The 17945-nt window shown below is 39.9% G+C and overlaps 1 protein-coding gene across 1 annotated transcript in view; it reads left to right on the top strand.

The window, feature by feature from the left end:
- LOC149209842 (pyruvate dehydrogenase E1 component subunit beta-like) overlaps positions 1-17277 on the top strand; it is a 31866-nt gene extending 14589 nt beyond the window's left edge. The window contains exon 4 of the mRNA XM_089396520.1: positions 16198-17277. Within this exon, the coding sequence (XP_089252646.1) occupies positions 16198-17170 (973 nt within the window). The 3' untranslated portion in view covers positions 17171-17277. The remainder of the gene's footprint in view (positions 1-16197) is intronic.
- The last annotated feature ends 668 nt before the right edge of the window (positions 17278-17945 follow it).

The following is a 17945-nucleotide window of genomic DNA, read 5'->3' on the forward strand; positions in this document are numbered from 1 at the left end:
AGGTGATTTCTTTAATGGTCCCTTCTTTTCAGATTGAAACTTCTAGTCAAAACAAACAAATGACAACTATTTTATTTTAGATTTAACATTAAGAAATAAATATTCCACCACACTATGGTAGTCACCTTAGGCTTAAGAAGCCATGATAGGGGGTATCTATAACACTAATGTCACCTATGGCTTCAACTTGACCTCATAAGCACATGTGCACATAAGCACGAGCATGGGTACAAGCGTGCCATTGAGAGGCTTGAACCCTAGTGGTGCGTGGATGGCTTATTTTGCATTTTATTGGCATCTTTCTCATACCATGACAACGAGAATCCATGTGATCTCAATGATAATTATAGGTTGTGGGGAGAGACTTGGAGAGCCATTCACCTTGTCCTACATTACCATGGTGTTGTATCATTAATGCAACACCCTACTCATGAGTCATGAATTGAACAGAGGGATTTGAGACCACATGGATGATCAATGTGAGTTAGAGGGGAGACTTGGGACATGAACACCCTACCTTATTGGAGGCCCAAAACATGACACATGGCAAGGAAAGGAGTTGAAGGAGAAACAACCTACTTGAAAGAATGTGGTACTAAAAATTGTTGTTGGCATGGTCAAAGGCCCACTTAATATTAAATGTCCTCTTCAAGGAGGTGGCTAGGGCATGTTGAAGGCAAGAAGGCATGTTGGTGGCGTGTTTTACCTTTGAAAAGGTCTTTGGGGGTAAAGACACATTGTTTGAGGTTTGTTTCACGTATTTGGAGGCATATTTCACCTTTTAGGTTTCTTGGGGTTGAAGATAAATTATTTGATGCTTTTCTACATATTGGGAGGTGTGTTTTCATCTTTGAGTAAGATTTTGGGTAAGGACACACTATTTGAGGCTTTCTCTAGATATTTGGAGGCAATCTCGTTGTATGAGGAGATTATATGTGGCATTGTTGATAGCATCAAAGTTTCAAACCCTCAAGTGAAGAGTAAATACACGCTTTAAGAAAGGCATTTTGCTTGTGGGGATGACAAGTGGCAATATGGACCCATTCAAAGTGTATCCAGTCGAAAGGGAGCACTCCACCTTAGGAGGATTCTAAGGCCCTTTAAAAAGAAATAATATTTTATTGTAGAAGTTATTGAAGGAAAGATATAAAAGGAAATCTATTCTTATTTTCTAAAAGCATGGCTGGAAGAGAGGGATTTCCTTTCCAAGAAATTTGTCGAATATCTTTTGGAAAAATTGGAAGAAGGGCATTGGTTCAAGCGTAGGTTCCTTCAACTCATTATTCTTTTCATGGATTATTAGGGTTTATAAAGATTTGTCATTAGTTTAAGCAGACAAAAAATCTTTGTAGAATGGCATATTTGTCCCAAAAGAAGAGATTAGGGTTGAGGTTGTTAAACCCTACCTAATTCTTGATGCAATCTAGAATTATTGAAGGATCTTTCTGTTGTCATTTCTATTGTTCGGAGAGACTATTGTTACCTTCTTTATTTCTCTGTTACACATTATTGTTGGCTGCAATTTTATTGTTGCGACGATGCATCTGGTTTAAGGGCTCACTCTTTATTCTTGCATATTTTGAAAATATGTTTTGTACTAATTATGGCACATCTATGATAGCTTAACTATATATTCTCAGTGATATTCAAACCATCTTGTTCTTACCTCTATAGAACAATAGGATAGGCCACCGGGATTTGGCAAATTCCACCATCAATCTTATTCTAAAAATATAGAAAAAAATTCTTTACTATGGTTCCCCATATGTGCTAAAAAAGCCTAAATTGAGAGCAAATATTGTTGTAGTGACAGTGGGCAATCTTCCTAAGTGCCTCTATGGATGCACTTTGTGAAAGGACTTTGTAACATTTGAAGTGCAGGTTTTGGAGGTAACAAATTGGTATCCTTGTTGGGGACAAGGTTTAGTTCCTGGGACAAAGTAGATTGGCTATAGTGATTTGATGAGGGCATTTCTTTGTAGATTTCTTCGCCATCTAGGGACTGCATGAAGGAACAAAGTCCTATTTTAAAAGATTTTGAAGCAGCTTGCTATTTGTAGGAGTGAGGACATTTAATAGGTTTCAAGGGATTTGAAGCGTTACCTGGGGAATCCTTGATATGGAAAAAGAGGCATAATAATGATGTGTTTTCAACATTTCATATCAGTTTTTCATTTTGAACATTTGGAAGTGAAAAAATATAGCCTCACTCCAAGAGGTGTGGGATGTTGTAAGGTTTAGTTCTCTAGATTTCTTGGGCATTTCTAGATATCCAATTGAGCTCCCCAATCCAGGATGGAACAAGCATGGTTTGAAGTTCCAAGGACATATCAATTCAACTACACTATATGTTACATCTTTCATTGAACTTATTTCAGATGTTAATGTTGTCTGTTACCACTAAAACTAGCAGGGGACCTAAAAGGGGTTTCTATGAGGGCAACTCCTAGGTCAAGGGAAACTATGGAGACTTAGCCCACTGTCACCACAACTAAGACTCCCTGCTCTTTACGGACTTTCACCGATGGGAGAATACTTGATAGTTAGGAAGTCACTTATAAAGTGTAGATCAATAAAGAGGTGGAGTGACCCAAATGATTCCCTTTCTAGAAGAGTTTGAAGGATAGGGCTTGCTTGCTCTTTAAGCAAGGGACTTGATCTTCTAGGGAGAGGGGATGAGGATTGGAGGGTTGAGGTAGAAGGATAAGACCTATAAAAGATGTTCTCAATCCCTAAAATCCTTTTGAGAACTTGGATTCTTGAGTAGTCCTTAATAAATAGGCTTTGGTGAAGAATGGGACCACACGAGGCCAAGTGGACCCAGCCCAGGTTAGGGGATGGATTTTGGCAACCAATGATGTTCTTAACCTGGCCAAGGTGAGGGGAAAGGATCAAACACGAATTTTCTCCCAAAGATGTCAAATTGATCCTACTAGGTTCTAGCCTTGGGAACACCTAGGCAAAAATTGATCCTAAAGCTAGGGCTTGGGGCATCCGAAGATTCCACCGTCAAAATTGATTTAAATTTGGAGGAGAGCAAGGGGATCCACCAACGCAGTTGCATGTAGGAGATCAAAATTTTCTTGTGGCCAGTTTCCCGAGAAATTGATGCCCTAGGTGACCTAATGGGACTAGACCTAGGAAAAAGGGAAAAGGGTAAAAGAGGGTTAAAATGGTCACCCTTTTTGAGGGACCAATGCCTAATTCACTTGGGGATATGGAGTCAAGGATAATAATGAAGAAGGATTTAGTTTCTTGTTCAAGGAGGCTCCAAAAGTCAACTTTGTCCAATGTTAGAGGAAAGAGAAGAAAAGTGACTTTCAAGCATTTATACTTCATACAAATGGTGCAAGCTTATCAAGATAACATGATCTCTAGGAAATTTCATTCATCTAACAATGGCCCATACAAAGAATAAGCTAAATAGACACATAATTCCACATTTCGTACATGCAACAATTAGCCCTAATCATAGCGAAATTCAAATGTATGCAACAAGAAGAAAAATAGCGTTAAATTTGCACTTACAATGTTAGAGAGTATATCCAACCAACATCACATTTGCAAATAAGAAGCTCCAAGATAGAAATAGCCCAAATCCATACATCAAAATTCATCCATCATCCAAAATAATCCTCCAAGGAAAAAGTGCGAAATTCTCTAAAGATAGAGAGATCCCAAGTCAAGTGATGATACAAATGAATCCAACTAACTCCTATTTATACACTAATTAGGAGTTCGATTTAGCTAATGAGCCTACATTAGCCCCTAAAAAAATGTGCAAATGACCTAACTTTGGTGACAATCCCACCAAACTAGCTCACAAATGAAAAGATAAGCCTCTCAAGAGGACAAATAATAATCTATGCATGTCGTAGGGCCCTCTAAGAGGCTTAATGAGGTCCATGGGTGCCACAATGAAGAATAGGACCCTCAAAAGCAGTGGACAAGGGGTTGGCCCCTTGTAATAACCTATGCTGCTCCAAATAACTGCGGGGGCACACAAGTGTCCTCATGGGTCTCCAAACAAACCGAAGATGCTTGTAGGTCGCCCTTAAGGCCCAAGATGGCAATGTAGGAGATGCCACATCATCATAGAAGTCCTGGATCATCTGCCAAGTGTATGGTGTAGATCTAGGGCCAGTTGGGCATGATGGATCAGGTGCATCCTCCTCATCCAATGAGTGAACCACGAACAATCTTTGAGTGGTTGTGGGGATCCATGAAGTGCAATCTGTTGCTGTGGAAGCCGATGGATCTCAACGCTACCCCGATATGTGCCAATGTAGCCCTCTGGAGGATTAAGACCCCGTATAGAGAGACCAAACCCCAAATGGAAACCATCTGCAACCCTGCATAAGATCCAATGCATCCCCTAGGCTTCCAGTACAACAAGTCATTAGAGAAATCGAGCAAATGAGCTTACCTAATCATGGACCACAGGTGCTAACTTCATAATGGCCTGCCCTTCCACGCTGGGCTTAGAGATGTGCCAATGTCTCCTAAACTCCTAATGGGGTTAACCAAGTACCCTATTAGGTGGTTTCTGCTTCTGAAGGGGATAATATAGTCAAGGTACATCTGTCAAAAGGTGGTGGCATGTGGCAGATAGGTGCATGAGGTAGGGAATGAGAGGGGGCAACCCTGGGTCACATGCTGGGGCATAGGGGTAGCTAATAAGAGGGAAGCCCACACTTGGGTTTATAGGGTGTAGGAGGGAGCAATCGTGGTTCATGAGGTGCTTCTTTCTCGATTTTCCACCTTTCCTTATATGCTTTTTGCCTTTTTATGATTATCTTTGATTAACTGCTCGAGGCTCAAGGGGTTAGAGCATGATGTATAAGATATAGCAGTGAATTCCCCCCTTTAAGGTAGGGCGGTTCATCGCCCTTCAGGGGTTGGGACAATCATGGGTTCCTATATGATGAGGAAGGTTCATAGAACCTTTTGGAACTAGGGTGATGGCCATGATGATGGGGTAGAGCTTCATGTAATGGCTTTTGCCCATGTGCTAAATGTTTTTGTCCTGACCATCTTTTGCATTTTGTGGTACTTTTCCTATTGAATGTGGCCATATATGCTTTTAACTTTCTTTTTAGCTGCATCAACCTCCGGGCTTCATTCCAAGCCATGACCCAAGGTGTGGGCAAGGGGAAGGGGTGAGCTGACCCTATGTGGACCCAATGGAGGAATGTGGACCCAGGTGGGAGAAGTGATGGATGGGGTAATAATGAATGGAAAGGGGTAATATAAGCGGATAAGGGAGCGGGACCACGCAACCAAAATGGGGGGTTCTTGTGAAATACTATCCTTAAAACCAAGTGGTCATTAAAAGAGATCCCACGGAACTAGAATCCAAGGTGAAGTCCTAAAAGGGGTCTAGGGGACAAAAGCACAGACCTAGCCCATTCTTTCCGCCGAATCCCCCCATTAATCCATACCCAGAAGTGTCCATGATAAGCAAACTACAAGACTCAATTTCAAAATGACAAGGCATACCTTTAGCTTCGGGAGGCCCACCTTCAAACATACGATCATGGCATATGGGCGAGGACCACATGGCTGACTCAAGTGGCAGAGAAATGGTAGAATGAGCTAGCTGGCGGCTGCAAGGGGTTGCTGGCTATCGGTTGAGGACCATCTTGGAGAAAAAATTCTCCTAGGGATATTGTTAATTTTAAGCAACAAATGGTATGTTTTATGCTTTAGAGCAATTATACTTCAATTTCTTTATGAACCCAATATCAATTTCAGTTTAGCAATCACATAAACATGTAAGTAAAATGCTGATAGAACATAAACATAAACAGTAGAAGACAAGCCAAGACAAGAGGACACAAGATGTTCCACCACCCAGGGACAAACCCCAATGTGGGGAAACCCTTAATCAAATCTTCTTTTAGTCTTTAGTAGTTCAATAGAGAGAGATAGTACAATTTACAAATTCTGATAATTTATAACAGCAGCAAAAGAGCTCTAACTAGAAAAGTCAACATTGGTCAACATGGTAGATTTGACCTCCAAAACAGCTTGGTTAAAACTAGTCAACTCAGCATCCAATAGTCCTCTGAATCAAACCAAAATAGTCTCGAAAATCATAGTCAAACTTGGTCAATGCTGAAGTCAAACGTGCGGTCAATTCTCTGCAGTCAATACGGAATGCCTCGTTTTCTGTGCCCAGAAATGCGGCCTACCCAAATAGAAATTTCCCTAACAAAAATGCAGTCAAACAGGTCAACACTGGTTGGTCAACGCTGGTCAAAACCCTTCTTGAAATTCCATCAAGGTTAGTCAACGCTCAAAACAGAAGATCACTATCTTCTTCTTCGCACGTGTAGAGAGGCTGCCCAGAAATCCTTACCCAATCATGTGAGGAGAGAGAGATGTGTGAGAAGTGAAGTGTGTCCAAATGAGGATGAAGCATCATGTATTTATAGGCTAACGTTGAGGATGAATAGACGTGACTATTGGGCTTCTGAGCCTACATGAGTTTGTTGGCTGACCTTGACAATTTGTCCATAATCAAAATAAATTCATAACTTCATTTGTACATGTGAAAATCAGATGATCTTTAGATCAATCCTACACCTCTTCGAGAGAGGAATCTAATAAAAGTATCAGCTGTCATAAATAAGATGATCCATGTGGAGTTTGGCCCTAGTTGCCAATTTTAACACTCCCTCTCAACTAGGGAGAACTCCACCTGCTAATCCATTTGCCAATCTGTACTATCTCTGCTAGCCAAGCACTGCTCTGCTCTGCTTCGTTGAACTATGAAGAAGAAGAAGTGATCGAGAATGTATCATACCATTCTCTACTGACCTGAAGTCAGTCCCAATCAAAAGAGAGTGTCTCATACCACTCTTACTGACCCGAAGTCGGTTCCAATCAAAAGAGAGTGTCTCATACCACTCTTACTGACCCGAAGTCAGTTCTCATTGATCCCAGATCAATATCGGACATCCTAGTATAAGGAGTATGGTAGTACACGATGTGTCCATCGGTAGTATCATGGTCCCTATCCTCATTCCCCTACTCATTGGCCAGATGACAGGTACTTCCCATGAGTCCAAGACTGCATGGGTAGGATGTCTAGACAGGAGAAGAATGAACCACTCGTCTTGCTCACATGTCGCCAAGGGGTATCACAGGGGAAGGATGAACCACTCACCCTGTACACAACAAACCACTAGGGGAAGGCTGAACCACTCACCTTATGGTTGCTCATCGCTCCAAGAAGTACCCCAAGCCTCCCAGAGTTCCCAGAGCTCAATGTCCATCTCATACAGGACCCTCATAAGAGGGTCTCTCCATGACTCCAAGTTGTTCTTGGAAGGCCAAGAATTTGACCTTCCTAGGGGCTTTGTCAGAATATTGACAACCTGTTCATCAGTCCCAATGTGGTGGAGCCTTATTGCTCCTCATTGTACCATATCCCGATAAAGTGGTACTTGATATATGCTTGAAGCGATCATGAAACACAGGATTCTCTGATAATCGGATCCCACTCTGGTTGTCGCAGAAGATCACGTGGTATCCAACACATGTCCAAACAACTCACTGAAGAGCTTCCTCAACCAGATAGCTTCATAGGAGGCCATACTAGCAGCTATGTATTCGGCCTCAGTGGTGCTCAAGGCAACCGATTTCTGCTTCCTGCTCATCCAGGATATCGAAGCAGAATCCAAAGAAAAACAACATCTAGAAGTGCTCTTGCGATCCACCACACTGCCAGCCCAATCAACATCAAAATAACCATGCAGCCTCACATTTCGGTAGTGTATCTCCGTCCATGAGAGATTGTGCCTCGAAGATATCTCAAAAGATTCTTGGTGGCAATCCAATCTATATGATGAGGCTGAACCATGTATTGGCTCAATGTGTTAATTGCAAAACATGTGTCCGGACAGGAGTTCACCAAGAACATCAATGCTCCTATGAGTTGACGATACTCAGAAGCATTTCCCAATTCAGGTCCAGCAACACTGCCACATAACTTCATAAAGTTGAGTTCCATTGGAGTAGTTACAGGCTTGCAGCCCACCATCCCAAATCTTTCCAATATCTTCACAACATATTTTCCTTGAGAGAGGAAAATTTCACCTGGCTTTGCTTCTTTTCTCTTTCGGCACATGAAAATATACGGGGCTTCCAAAAATTCTAAAATGAGAGACATTAGGTTTCTTACTAGTGAACATTTCTTCAGGAGTCTTGGAATCCAATGCTTAATGAGGGCATCGGTTTTGAACATACATGGCGGTATTTGCAGCTTCACCCCATAGAAACTTCGGAAGGCCTTGATCATGAAGCATGGCACAGACAACTTCTACAATAGAGTGATTCTTCCTTTTAGCCACACCATTTTGCTCAGGAGTGTATGGCGTTGTAGTCTCCCTCTTAATGCTAGCTTCTCTGCAATAATTTTGGAATTCATTGGATTCATACTCGGTCCCATTATCAGTCCTCAATATCTTGATTTTCTTCTCAGATTGGTTTTCGATCAAGGCTTTGAAATGTCGGAACTAGGTGAACACTTCATCCTTCTTCTTCAAGAAGTAGATCCAGGTCTTGCGAGAATAATTATCCACAAATGAGATAATATAAGTACCCTCCCAAGGAGTTTACGAGCATCATACCAAATATGTCGGAGTGGATCAATTGCAATATGTTTGTGGTCTTGTTATTGCTTGAGGGGAATGGTCCCCTTGTAAGTTTTCCTTCGGGCACATCCTAGACATACATCGTCATGCTCTACTTTGAACTCAGGCATACTTGTCACCATCTGTCTTACATCGGGTAGGGCCTTATAATGAAGATGGGCGAACCTCCGGTGCCATACTTCAGATTGTAGAGATGTGTCGCAAGACATGCCTCCCAATGGACTTCCTCCAACTTGATACAAACTGTCAACCCTGAACCCAAGAGTAAAAGCATCCTTGAAATTTCTTTTCCAAACACGTACCTTTCCATCGTTAAAAGCCACTTTGAATCCTTTATCTTCCATTTGCTGAAATGGATATTAGGTTCTTCTTGAGATTGGGTACATATAGTACTTCTTGCAAATACATAGTGTTACCTTGATTCAATAAGGGTAACATTCCCTACTCTCTTCATGGGATAGGTGGCATCGTTTCCAAGGATGATCTCCAAGTTTGTCTCCTTTTCTATCAGATTAGAGAGGGCTTCCTTGTATCCGGTGAAGTGCCTTGAGGCACCACTATCAATCAGCGAATTTCCCAAAGTGTTTAGAGGGGAGGCAATGGAGAGGGCCGATATAAGATAGTACTCATTTTGCTTATTGTTAACAACATTGGATTCATCATCCCTGGAGTTCCTTGATTTCTTGGAGGGTCGACCATTTCCTTGATGTCCTGCATTCCTTTTTCCTTTGCCATTGGACTGCCATTCCTTTGATCATTGTTGTTGTTGTTGAAGTTTCCCTTGGAGTTGTTATGATAGTCATCATCTCGAGGCGCATCCATTTTATTAGAACACTCCCTTGCATAGTGGCCAAACATATTGCAAACAAAGCACCTGCCCTTCCTTCCGCCCTTAGATCCAGGCTTTCCATGGAAATGACCTTTAGACCCTGCATTATTCCTCCTTTTGGCATGGATGGAGAATGCAGTGGGGTTGCTCCTATTAGAAGGCATTTCTTGCTCCACCATTATTGTTTCTTCTTGAATGCATCTTGACATCAATTCTTCAAACCTTGGAATTTGATCATTGTTGAGTATAGTGGTTCTAAATACATACCACTCAGGTGCAGTTCTCTAAGGGTAGTGAGAGTAAGTTCCCTGTCAGGAATAACTTCTCCAATCTAGAGTAGATCATTCTTGATCTCAGTAATCCTCAAGAAATAGGATTGAATGTCCTCGTCCTTGCCCTTCTTAATATCCTTCAACTTATTCTGGAGAAAGAGAATTTGATTAGCATTACTAATCTTGAACATGCCAACTTGTCGTATATCTCCCTGGAGGTCTTCAATTCGGAGATATAGGCCACCAGATGCTTGTCAATGGAATCCTTAATAATCTTCTTCGCTTTGACTTCAACCTTATTGTACTTGGTCTTCGTAGCAGCAGGTGCATTTGAAAGAGGCTCAGGGATTTTACCCTACACATAATCCATCACTTCCTTCTCTTCCAAGGTCAAATCAAGAGACATCTTCCATCCATGATACTCAGATTTATCGTGGAGCTTGTCTTCAGCCGGGAAGTAGGATGAGGAACCCATTGAGTCTTTTGTCCTTGTCCCACTGTCTTTGGTGATTGCTCTTTCACTCTTGCTTGGGCTTTGTCTTCACCTCTACTCTGATACCATGTTAATTTTAGGCAACAATGGTATATTCTATGCTTTAGAGCAATTTTACTTCAATTTATTTATGAGCCCAATATCAATTTCAGTTTAGCAATCACATAAACATGTAAGTAAAATGCTGATAGAACATAAACATAAACAATAGAAGACAAGCCAAAACAAGAGGACACAAGATGTGGCACCAGCCAGGGACAAACCCCAAAGTGGGGAACCCTTGATCAAATCTTTTTTAGTCTTCAATAGTTCAATGGAGAGAGATAGTACAATTTACAAATTTTGATAATTTATAACAGCAACAAGTTACAAAAGAGCCCTAACCAGAAAAGTCAACGTTGGTCAACATGGCAGATTCAACCTCCAAAACAGCTCCATCAAACCCAGTCAACTTGGCCTCCAACAATCCTCCGAATCAGCGCAAAATTGTCCCGAAAATCATCGTCAAACTTGGTCAACGCTGAAGTCAAACTTGCAGTCAATTCTCGGCAGTCAACGCTGGTCAAACAACACGTAATGCCTCGTTTTCTGTGCCCAGAAATGTGGCCTACCCAAACAGAAATTTTCCTCACAAAAATGCAGTCAAACTGGTCAACGCTGGTCAAAACCGTTCCTGAAATTTGGTCAATGTTGGTCAATGCCCAAAACAGAAAATCACTATCTTCTTCTTCGCACGTTTAGGGCTGCCCATAAATCCGTACCCAATCATGTGAGGAGAGAGAGATGTGTGAGAAGTGAAGTGTGTCCAAATGACGATGAATCATCATGTATTTATAGGTTAATGTTGAGGATGAATAGACATGGCTATTGGACTTCTGAGCCTACATGAGTTTGCTGGCAGACATTGACAATTTGTCCATAATCAAAATAAATTCATAACTTCATTTGTACATGTCAAAATCGAATGATCTTTAGATCAATCCTACACCTCTCCGAGAGAGGAATCTAATAAAAATATCAGCTGTCATAAATAAGATGACCCATGTGGAGTTTGGCCCTAGTTGCCAATTTTAACAGATATTACCCACAAAATGGTGGGTAACATTGTCCATGAGAATGCCATGATGAAAGTGTTTGTACTTACAGTGGAAGATGATGCGTTGGAATGTAACTCAATTGTTTGATGATTGTAATACATAAAAAATGTCTTCATCTGCAGGTCTAAATAAAACATTTTGCAAGTATTAGGAGCCTAATTACAGTGTTCCACGGGGATGCGTCCTCCCACTTGGGAAACGCGTCCCCGCGCTTCCTTGCGCTCCGGGGACTTGGGGACGTTTCCCCACATCCCCAAAAAACGGAAACACAAGGAAACTCGAGGGGGGGGCTTTTCTCCCAAAAGAGGAAATGTTTCTAAAAACATTTGAGGTCAAATCATTAAAAAAAAGTCAAATCCCTAATTTTTTTTATAAAATATTATAAATATACTATGAATCGATGGGGGGGAAGGGTTTTTTTGGTTATTTCATATTTGAAGGGACCAACAACACGATGGGATGTTGATCCAGAGGATGATGCACAGGTAGATATGGAGGAGGGACTTGATGAGACACAGATGGGGTTGGTTGGTGTGCCACTTAGCATGTTTGAGAATGCAAGTGATTCTAATTTAGATGGTGATATGGTTGATCCTGATTTATTCATGCGTAGTCAGATGCAGAGACTAGCAGGGCATTACCTTGAGCTATTATGCTCATTTGTAATTTGATATGTTCTTATGTTATTTGCTTTTCTGTTTCGGACTTCAGTTTGTTTTGAATCTTGATATACGATATATTAGACTTGACCCTATAAAAATTTGAATCTTGATGTATTGGACTTGACTTTTATTTCAATATTCAATTTTCAAGGTTGGAACTTCAATATGGTTTAAACTTTTATTTTCATTGTACAATGTTACAGTTACATATATGATTGTATCATGCCTTTCGTTTTAAACTTGTTTCATTTATATGATTCATCGATTTATCCTTCATGATGTAAGTGTTATATAATGATAAAGACAATTAAATTATAAAATTTCAATGATATATTTATAACTTTTTAGTATTTTACTATTTTTTTAGGGTCCCTTGTGTTAAAGATCCCAATTACCCCCCACGTTTCCAAAAAATTGGTGGGGAGCTTTTGCATAGGCGGCTCCTGCGTTTCCTTACTCCCCGTCCCCATGTCTGGATACTTGGTGGAACTATGCCTAATTATGAAGAAGGATAATATGTTGAAGATCTAGCTGATGAACCACATGATTCTCATGTTGTGCTCGATGAGTGCCATAAAAGGATGGGAGAGATAGAGGACCTAATATACTTGCATATTAGAGGAACCTCTTGGTTGCTTTCTTGGTTGAAATTAACTATAATGTTGAGGCATTCAAGTCCTTTCTTGAGGCACATGGTATTCCCTATGAAGAAAAAAGTTATGCACACACGGATGAGTGACAAAGAAATGAACTTTAGGATGATTGCTTGTATAACCAACGTTCTCTTTCATCGCATGAGGCACATTTGCAAATGAGATTCCAGATCTGGATGAAGAGAAGTGTGATGAAGTTCTTAAAGATTTTGTGGTGGTACCTCATGAAGAAGACCTTGATGATGACAACTCCAATGATGATGATACCCTCCATCTTGTACCCGAAGAAGCATCTTTAGATGTTAGTAACCACTTATTTGATGAAAATATTCCAGCAGCCATCATGGATTTGGAGAAGGACAAAATTTTGGTAAGTTATGGTGATTTTCCTTTTCATATTCTTAAACATGATGATAAAGGTTTTGAAGGGTTGAAGAGGACAGATCTTGTAGAGAAGCTCTTTGCAGATGAAGATACTGCAAGTGTTTCCATATGCTCCAAGCCTGAGACTTTGTGTTTATCACTACTGAGGCAAATAAGCAATGTTTCACTCTTCTTGAGTAGATCTTTCAGTTGAATCCAAATGAGCATTCCCATCAATCATATGGGTAATAGAAACAACTGATGAGGCAGCTGTTCAAATTTTGAAGCCCGTTTGGACAATGTGAAAAACTCTTTATAAATCCCCGATCTGCAGGTCCTTGGCACCGATAATGGACTGGTATTTGCGCAACTGCTATGGTTACCTCAAGAAGTTGCCTTAGGCAGGCAGGCATTACAAGATAGAATTTTCTTGTCTATGACTCTAAATATCAGGAGCTAATGGTATTATATCCTCCTCATTGATGCCCATCTTTTTGCACAAGGTAAACATCTGGCTGAATAGACATTCTAATTTCTAACACACCAGTGATCCATTCCATGTATTTTTCACTTTTCACTTTAGCTTTTACAGGTGCCTCCAAGAATTTTCAACTTCACTCCCCAAAAACTCCTAGAGAAATTTTGTTACTGCTGTGGAGCTTGAGCTCCATTTGGATTTGATGGCTTTCAAATTCAACGATACAGGCAATGAAAGCCCAGGAGTTGATAAACGAGAAGGAAACATTGCAATCACATCATCTGCAGAAACTAAATCTCTAGTTGCATGATTAAAATTTTCCAGTGAACACGAGATGGATTCCAAAGTAATTCCCCAAGCACTTGTTGCCTAAGAATTTGTGCTCATGCATTTTAAATAGAATACATCAAATATAACAAGATTTTCTTGCATTGCTCTTCTGGGGTGAAAAGCATACTGAAAATGAAGCCAATTCCTGCTTCTTGGCCAGCCATAAATACATCATCTCATTATCATTTATTAGTAATGATATCTGGCAATCACTTTTCTGTGTTGTATTGGAACAACAGTAGCAACAAACTTATTAATGAATTTGCTAAATTTTTGAATTGTAGACAACAGAGAACTTTTAAGCTTTGATTCAATCTGATGGCAAATGTAAAGACCACTGACTGTCACGAAGTAGTTAAGAACTCTCTTGCCATTCAAAACCAGTGGTGTACTGGACTTTCCTTCAGAAGGAACTCCCATAGTGTCTGGAAGTTTTGGCAAGAACATTTGGGAGAACAACAAGCAAGGGAAGAACTTGCAGTAGATGATATCATCTTTCCAAGTGCAAGCATTTGAAGCCCTAACTTATCTCTTGGAGAAACCACCCTTATAATCACACCACTTTGATGGGCCTAAGTATTCCTTCCAGTTGCTCATCTCGAGGTTCAAAATAACACTCCGATATCCTTTGTTTGAATCAAACCTCTGCAATAGCATGGTCAATAACAATTCCAGACAATCACCCTAAATCTTGATTGTGGCACTGTTATGGATGAGGAAAGGAGCAAAATTAAACGGTAGATAAAGAACTCAAAAAATCACAATTTAGAAGATGACTGCTCCACTGTCACTATAAACAATCTAACATATTATAGAAACTGAATAGTTTCAAATGTTATGAAAGATTGTATGTTGAAGTCTAATCCATTCAGGTCTCGAAGATATGTTTTGCAGAAAATTTTAAAGCACAAATTGTCATTCACCAATCTTTCTGAATAAGTTGATACAACTAGAGTGTGATACTCATGCATCAGATAAATAAATAGTGCAGGATACAAACACAGTAAAATTCTAAATTAGCTATCCTGTATTTCTTTTAAGAACCTCATGCAACAACATTTTAGAACTTTACTCCATGTATTGCCATGCAGCACAATATGTGAAAATGAGTCTAGGACCTGAAATTTTTCCTGAAAGAAGAGCTTTATGCAAGAAAGGAAAAGAGAGAACACCATGAAGGCGCCCCTCCAACGAGCTTATGGGAACTGTTGTCCCTCCTAACAGTTTTCCTTTTTCATTAGAATCTACTAAACTCTTCACATACATGGCAGCATGCATGCATGATGCACATATGCATTTATCCATTTTTTACATTGACCTTCACAAAATACATGAATTTGCGTATAGAACATAGAGAAACATTTTATTTTGACATCATTTTTACAGGGATGTTGCATTCCTTGATAGCAATGGTGCATATGAAAATTGCACTTACTAAAACTGTTTTCAAGTTAGTGCCACATGTATATCGTTAATTGAACAACATCGTGTTATATAAACATCCATAAAATAAAACTATTAGTTCTATAGTGCCTGTTAAATGCACAGGTACAGAATGTTCCAGTGGAATAAAATGTAAGATGGAACAATATTAGTTTAGTAAAACTATAATATTAGCAGATATAATCTCTATTATCGTGCAGATGTGAACTGTTCTTTCTCAAGACACTGTCACACTATTGAAGGGCATAATCCTCTTCTCTGTTATGAATCCAAGTCCAACAATTACCTGAGTAAAACTATACTTCAGAAGTCGATATCTTTGCACAAAATTATATAAAAACAGAGGAAGACGAGGTCCTGATTTTAGCTGCCTGAGCCTGTGAAGGGTTGTACGTGACTGAGAAGGGTTATACCTATTTTTTTTTAACATCCCACGTGACCCTTGCATGCTAAGCATAACCAATACCTAAGTTATCCACCAATTTGATTAGATAATGTTTCCAGTTCGGAGGAGTTCTATTTTTCTTTTTGCTAGTCCTTTTTTCTGTAGAGTCTAGGTTATTGAGTTTATTCTTGAATTTACGATGACTATGGAATTTCTCTTTTGATTTTCATACTCTTATGTGAGTACTAAGCACAACTGGGCTTTATACTAATGGCCATGGAGTTATGTGCATCTCATCTTTTTTGTGCCTTGTCTTTTAACACAGGCTGTGTTTTGCTACATGGACTGTTTTAACTTGTAGCAGAAAAAGAATGTAAAAATTGATTGTGATAAATTATATGCAAACTAGTGCTGTGTCTGAAGGTTGGAGATTTTCCTTACCAATTTATTAGTAACTTATTTCTTGAAGGTTAAATCTAAATATATTTTTGTATGTATTTAGTAATCTTTTGCTTACATGTTTTGTATGTAGGCACGAGCTGCTCTTGTTTGAGGCTCTTCGTGAAGGTTTGGATGAGGAGATGGAGAGGGATCCTCGAGTTTGTATCATGGGGGAGGATGTTGGCCATTATGGAGGTTCTTACAAAGTAAGCAAGGGCATGGCTGAAAAATATGGTGATTTGAGGGTGCTCGATACACCCATAGCTGAAAATTCTTTCACAGGGATGGGTGTTGGTGCTGCCATGACAGGGTTAAGGCCTGTTATTGAAGGAATGAATATGGGTTTTCTGCTATTGGCATTCAATCAGATATCAAATAATTGTGGCATGCTTCATTACACTTCAGGTGGGCAGTTTACTATTCCCGTCGTTATTCGAGGCCCTGGTGGGGTGGGGAGACAGTTAGGTGCAGAGCATTCACAACGGCTAGAATCTTATTTTCAGTCTGTTCCTGGATTGCAGATGGTTGCTTGCTCCACTCCATACAATGCAAAAGGGCTGATGAAAGCAGCTATTAGAAGTGAGAATCCCGTTATCTTGTTTGAGCATGTTCTTCTTTACAACTTGAAAGAGAAGATACCAGATGAAGAATATGTGTGTTGTCTTGAAGAAGCAGAAATGGTGCGCCCAGGTGCAGATATAACCATTCTGACTTATTCTCGTATGAGATACCATGTGATGCAGGCAGCAAAGACTTTAGTGAATAAGGGATATGATCCAGAGATAATTGACATCCGCTCTTTGAAGCCATTTGACTTGCACACAATTGGGAATTCAATAAAGAAGACACATAGAGTGCTGATTGTTGAAGAGTGCATGCGTACTGGTGGCATTGGAGCGAGTCTCAGGGCTGCAATTATTGAAAACTTCTGGGACTACTTAGATGCACCCATCATGTGCTTATCTTCACAGGATGTTCCAACACCATATGCAGGCACACTAGAGGACTGGACAGTGGTGCAACCTCCTCAAATTGTATCAGCAGTTGAGCAGCTTTGTCAATAGGCTTCGTTTTTCTTTGACCAATGCAAAAGCCTTTGATAAAGTTGCAGGCCCATTGAAATTTTGGGTTGGTTATTGTTTTTCATAAAATTCATTTACCTTGATCTCAACTTTGTTCTAAGTTGGTGTTTACTTTAATTTGGTTCTAATTTGGATTTAAGACCTCTATGGTTTAAATCTTTTGATTCAGTTTACGGAGAATCCACAGTAAGAACCGTTTTCTGCCAACGTTTCAGATCCCACGGGATTTGAAACGTTGGCAGAAAACGGTTCTTACTGTGGATTCTCCGGAAACCGAATCAATTGGTTCTAATTTATTATATTTATTATTAGCTATGAAAATTCATAGTTTCTTTAAAACTGTTGGATCAGTCGCCTTGTTATCGGCCTAAATATTCTGATAATCCAAGATTTGACATTGCTCACATTGCTGTTATTCTAGCTTTAATGTATTTTGCTAAGATATTAGAGTTTGTTATGGAGACAGTGTCTCTTGAATTATGCTCTCATTTTAAATCATACCTCGGTTTGTCTTTTATTATGTTTGTTATTTTGCCTATAGATAATCTCTTCCATACGTTTTGATGGTTACTGAGAGTGCTTATTGATCGATGAGGGACTCTTTATTTTTCTCAAATCATTCGGGAGGCAGTGCGTATAAAGTTCATTTTGGGCTGTAGTTATGTCATTTCTGCTTTCATCTAGAAATGTTCTGGGGTTCTGTTTGGTCATGTAACTTGGCACAAAGCTACAGAATTGATTGTTATAACCAGAAACA

Source organism: Pinus tabuliformis, chromosome 1_2 (assembly GCF_031772625.1).
Source record: "Pinus tabuliformis cultivar Carrire ecotype Pingquan chromosome 1_2, CPIR1, whole genome shotgun sequence".
NCBI lineage: Eukaryota > Viridiplantae > Streptophyta > Pinopsida > Pinales > Pinaceae > Pinus > Pinus tabuliformis.